Source organism: Berghia stephanieae, chromosome 5, assembly GCF_034508935.2.
Source record: "Berghia stephanieae isolate SIO BIC M18660-M18661 chromosome 5, UCSD_Bste_1.3, whole genome shotgun sequence".
Classification (NCBI taxonomy): domain Eukaryota; kingdom Metazoa; phylum Mollusca; class Gastropoda; order Nudibranchia; family Aeolidiidae; genus Berghia; species Berghia stephanieae.
In genome coordinates, this window is record NC_088364.1 from 19,322,507 (window position 1) to 19,328,614 (window position 6,108).

General features: G+C 36.3%; 1 protein-coding gene across 1 annotated transcript; it reads right to left on the reverse strand.

Annotated features, from left to right (window-relative positions):
- Positions 1 to 911: 911 nt before the first annotated feature.
- Positions 912 to 6,108, reverse strand: LOC144972551 (fibrinogen-like protein 1). Its single transcript, XM_078913887.1, has 2 exons — positions 6,061 to 6,108; positions 912 to 4,255 (listed from the first exon to the last, which is right to left on the reverse strand). The coding sequence occupies exon 2, from the start codon at positions 4,199 to 4,201 to the stop codon at positions 3,083 to 3,085; it is 1,119 nt and encodes a 372-aa protein (XP_078770013.1). The 5' UTR covers positions 4,202 to 4,255; positions 6,061 to 6,108; the 3' UTR covers positions 912 to 3,082.

Here is a 6,108-nt window from a genome sequence, read left to right on the forward strand (position 1 = left end):
TATAAATGCTCATTTAAAAAAAAATGTAATTTTTAAATAGCGGAGTGACGCAAATCCTATTAATTCTATTGACAATATTTTGTCATGTTATTTTGGAGATTACAAGCAGGACGTTAACAAGAATAATAGGCGGCCTCATTTTCTGTGTTCTTCATTAAAAAGGCGTGTGCTCATAAACAGTAAAAATATCCACTAAATATGCTCAAAGCGCGTTTTAAGGATTCCCAAGCCAACTGCAACATTAAAACATGTAGTGCGAGATACGACGCTTGTCTAGTGGTATGACACTCGCCTTCGGACCGAAAGATCCAGGGTTCAAATCTAGAAAACGGTATATGCTGCCTGAAGCCGGTGATCGTGAAAATACTAACAAAAGAGTGAAAATGGAGAGGCTTCGTATGGGAACAGAACAGGCATTGTCCCATTCGAAGCCTCTTCATTTTCACTCTTACGTTAGAGTTAAAATCTCAGAGCAGCGCATAGTTGAATCTTTGGAAAAGGCTTTTTACTCTTATTCTCTCATCGGACTTAGGTGTAAATGAGTACCTGGCCATTAACAGCGTTGTATCTGTCGGAAAAATTGTGATATCATCATTTGTCGTCCTACATGCTAAGTGTTGCTGTTGGCATATTACACGAAGACAGATTCTGTGGACGTTTTGGGTTTCCCTTTAATCAACAAAACACGATGAATAAAACACAAAGGACGAATGCGGGACGTATTAATGGCGTAATTACATTAAGTTCACACAGATCTCATTCGTCCTTAGTGTTTTACTAATCGTGCTTTGGTGATAAATGGGAAACCCGAAACGTCAACAGTATTTGTCTTCGTGTAGTAAATTGTAGCTTACAATTCAACACTTATCGTTAATTTGTTATTCACATTATTGGGAAATCTTAATCTTTAGTGAAAATACACAAAACACCATTTATTTGCCATTATAAAATAAATTGAGATTTTATATAGAGCAATATCCACTAAACGTGCTCAGAGCGCTTTACAAGGGGTCCCTGGCCAACAGCAACACTTAATGTGTAGGACGGGACATGGCGCCTTTTAGGCGATATGACATTTTTTTTTTCGGACAGAGACAACGCTGTTAACGACCAGGTACTCATTCTACACCCGAGTACCGTGAGTGAATGTGAGTAAAGAGCATTTTTCAAGGACTCAACTATGCGCCGAGCGAGGCTCGAACCCAGGACTTTCCGATCCGAAAGCGAGTAGGGGGATAGAAGTCACAGCAAGTAGGCTACCTCCCTGCCCACTATGGGAGGTCGGGAACCCCACCCAAGTTTAGAGATCCCTTGTAGTCCTTCAGAGCCATTGGGCCCATGGAACCGGTGTCTATCCCGGTTTCCATAGCGTGAAAGGAACGATATCAATTGCTTGCTATCCTCTGGATAGGACGCTAGTCTATCGGAAAAGTACTTTCCGCCAAATCAAACAGATTCAGCTACCCAATCACTGCTGGGTGGACAAGGAGGTCGGAAAAAATGTCGACTCCACCCGGGATCGATGATGGTCCATTACGGGGAGTGCTCTACCTACTGAGCTATCGGGACCCCCACAGTTTAGAGAAAGTTGGTGAAAAATCTGAAAATTTAGTTAATGTCAGTTTATGAATTATGTTCATTCTCCCCAATAAAACAACTCGACCCTAGTCATTTTTTAAAAAACTACAAATTCAATTTTTTTTTTGCTTTAAACAATAATATCGACATACACTGTGCGACTATAATGTGGTCTTGGGGTATGACACTCGCTTTCGGATCGGAAGGTCCTGGGTTCAAACCTCGCTCGGCGAATAGTTGAGTCCTTGGAAATGACTCTCTACTCCTATTTTCTCACCGTACTCATGTGTAAAATGAGTAGCCGAGCTTAACAGCGTTGTCTATCGGGGGGAAAAAATGTAATATCGACTAGCAGGCGTCATGTCTCGTTTTACATGTTACGGTCAGGAACACTTTGTAAAGCGGCTTGGGCACGTTTAGTGGATAGCGGAGAATAAATACAATTTTTTTGGATTGCAATACACTCCAGGGTTATATTTATTGTCATTTAACCGAAATCGGTACCGTATACATTGACCAGGGGGAGAGACCTCGTAAACTCGGTCTTTCGGCTTTCAGGTCCAAAATATTCCCGAAATCGGTCAAAATCGTATAAATAAAAGACCCTCAATCCGATATTAAGTCAAAGTAAACACTAAAATGAAAATTGTGTTTGAGGTCCAAATTCTGAAATCTTATTAATTGATAAAGCGGAATAGATGTAGTAATTTTAGGGCAAGTCTACGAAAATGTCTACCCCGAGGCAAAAAAAGCTAAAGAGTTACAAACCGTTACAAACATGATTTTGCTCGATCTTTTAAAAAAAAAACATATGTAGCATTTTAAAAAATCATTATAGTATAATATGGCACTAATATCACTCGGTGATATGTATTAATTATTAACTTTGAGCGCATTGTTCAGAGCGTGCTGCGTCATTACCACCTCATGTTGCTTCCGTTACAAAATCATTGCCCACAGAACAATACTTATTTAGTTCTTTAATATTTAAGTTACTGCAAGAAGTGTTTAATCACCGCTGTAAAGCGGGGACTTCGGCTTATAAAAGTTTCAGAGAAATTTTTAATGAAACCACATCATATCGGAATCTTTCGTTTTCTCTGAGTTACGTCAGTTGTGCATCAATAATTAACTTTGCCACCTGGGAATAAAATATTGGTGTCAAACAGAGGAGCAAAGCTCATTGATCACTCGTTAACAAATGAATTCTCTGTCATCAAAATGATGTCATCGAGATAAGTACGATTGTCCTGATTGATGCGTCAGTTACACATGGAATTGCCTTTTAATCCTTTTTACATAAATAAATGTCAAATTCGTTTCACGTAAAGTTCACATTTCGACGGTCTCGAGAGGATGAGTCACATAAGTATTTCCTTGGGCGTCACTTGTAGTAACTAATCAGAGTTCACTTACTTTTGACGTTCGTTTCGGTACTCTTAAAAACAGTATCATTGTTCACACGATAGAAATAACCATACCATGCACAATTTTTCAGGTAACTTTATGCGTTAGATTGAAGAGTAATCTCGATAGATACCAACCTATCCATCATCTCGTTGGACACAATTCCATCTAGTTTGATCAAATGCGCTTCGGGTTTCAAACCAGCGTATTTCTGACGCCACCCGAGCAAATTACACGGAGGAGGCTGGCATTTCCTGTACCACCAACCCGAGCCCTGTTGATCCGCACAGTTAATGTCTGCGTTGAAATCGTTGTCCAAGTCGTGTGCAGAAAAAGGTATTTTCTGCAAGTCCTCGAAGCAATCTCCCATTTGGTAACCATCGCATCCACTAAATTCAACGTTAACAGAGCCGAAAATAAACTCATAGTTTTCGCTCCGTCCGAAAATATTGAAATCTTCATAGCGCCATTTGAAAGTACACGAATCGAACGCGACCTTGAGAATAACTGTGTTGTATCGGGCCAGACTTAAGATGCGCCACTTTTGAAGACCGAGCCACATGTTGTTATGAGTTCCCGACTCAAAGCCTTCGATGTATCTTTTCATCGTCTCCGAATTATCCACATTCCCGTCATTCATCATCAAAACAACCGACGACGATGAAGCTCCCATAAAGTTGGATTCGATCTTGCAAATAACCTCAATTTCTGTCAGATTTTTATCCGTCAAATCCAGCTGTGTACGTATCATGTCGAAACTGTACCCATATTTAATAAGTTCGTTACAATGTTTGGGCCGCTGATTGCAGCTGGTCCCTACCCACGCATTGACACACTTACATGAATTCGATTCGAGGTTCCATGTGCCTCCATTGTCACAATTCTTAGAATAGTAATCATACACATCAGTGCGATCCGCGACACATCCTACTTCATCAGTACATTCTTTACGTATAAAGCAAGAATTCTCATTTTTCGCGACTCTGGCCCCTCTGCATGTGCTTTCCTGATTACACACGCGTAAACAGTCAATAAGACCGCGTGTGGCTAACTCCTTTCTGAAACAATTACTTGCAATGCCTGTCTCAATGTAACAACCGCTTTGTTTGTAATATCTGGCATGTTCTACGTCTTGAGTCTTGCATAAACAAGATAATATAATTGTAGCAATTATAATGAAACAAATTAAAGTTTTTGTTCTGTTACACATTTTCATCGTTGCGTCACACGGGTTTCGAATTGTGAGAAGAGTCAAATATATTTTTCCTGTCTAGAATGAAAACAATGCTGCTTAAACTTGAATAATAATAATAATAATAATAATAATAATAATAATAATAATAATAATAATAATAATAATAATAATAATAATAATAATAATAATAATATCGTTTTTAGACGATGGGTGACATTTTTGTTTTCTGTCTTATTTAATCTCCCTGTATGTTGATTAAGGCTAGACCCGAAATGTTCACACCAGTTGTCTCTGTTACGTTTATAAACTTAGAGCTGGGATTTGTTCTCATCAGTATTTGATCCTGTCTTAACTATTTAATCTGATCAATATTGAAGAAATAGGATTGACTATAAACATAATCGGCTCTAATATTATGAGAAAGCTCGACGAAAACGGTGACGTTTTCCCTGTTGACGTCCTAAAGAATCACGAATCATCCACAAGCAAGTTACCTCGATTCTTTGCTATTTTCAAGGAAAAAGAAATAGTCTTTTTTTTCATTGTCAAGTCACTCGAAACTCAAGAGACAAAACTGTCCAGATACTTACATTTATTCTTTTTTTTTTTTTAAAATAGGGTTGGGGGTCAAAATTGTTCCGAACAGCCGGCGTACACTTATTTGCAGGTCTGATAACCCTATTCGTTATGAGCTCATTGTTGTAATGAAAAACTCAAAAAATGACGCAAACTGTTAAACTAGGCCCATAAGCGAGTTTGGATGTCAGACCTGCATAAATGTACACATTGCGTACAGCCCATGTTAAAATTTTGCCAACGAATACAGAAAAACTGGCAAATCTAAAAAATTATAAAACCATTTTTACATAATGTTATATGGTAACTTGCAAACCTTTTTTAACGAATCATTATGAAGGGTTAACCTATCAGCCGTTGGCTCAAATGATAATAATAATAAAAATAATAATAATAATAATAATAATAATAATAATAATAATAATAATAATAATAATAATAATAATAATAACAATAATAATAATAATAATAATAATAATAATAATAATAATAATAATAATAATAATAATAATAATAATAATAATAATAATAATAATAATAATAATAATAATAATAATAATAATAATAATAATAACAATAATATATACTTTATTCATCCAAAAAATAAAGTATATATTATTATTATTATTATGGTTATTTATAAAATCTGCTAGGGCATAATGATAGCAAAAACCATAACTGAAGATCATTTGGCGTTAGGAATCGCCATCTGACCACCCTGTTGTCAATTTCATTTCCACGCACTCACAGATTTTATTACCCGACAGTTTTTGATTGTAGATTGCTCAAAACGTTCGCCTTAATCTATGTTAATTTCCACAATACAGTAAAATAATAATTAAAATAGATGAGTGGCTGTTCGTGTGAGCCTTTATTCCCCCACAAATTGTGCGGATTCTTCACTAGTATCATTTAAAATTATATGTAGTTATACAATTATTATGAACTGTTTCAACTACGGTTAATCAAGTATTCAAGTTTCCAAATTGATAATAAAAGACAATTCTTGCAGCGTCAAATTGAATGTATCTGATGTCAGCTGTCTCAAACGTAAATTTTGAGATATATTATTAGCAAATGCACGTTGAGATAATCTATGTTTACCCATAATATCAAATCACAGTGGATTCGTTAAGAATTACATAGGTCCAATCAATCAGGTTGAAATACCCTGCCAAATTAAGATACATTTCATCATAAACACCCACAAATCTGAAACCGTTCGCTCTATCAAAAAAAGATTTAATTAAATCATCAAAAATTCAACTAAATGGAAAATTGATAAGGTTAACTGGAAGCAGTACAACTATTATTTGTTCCTCTCACGACAGCTCTCTAATGATACTAATGAT

Coding starts and splice junctions, on each gene's coding strand:
- LOC144972551 (XM_078913887.1), bottom strand. CDS start 4,201: ATGAAAATGTGTAACAGAACAAAAACTTTAATTTGTTTCATTATAATT.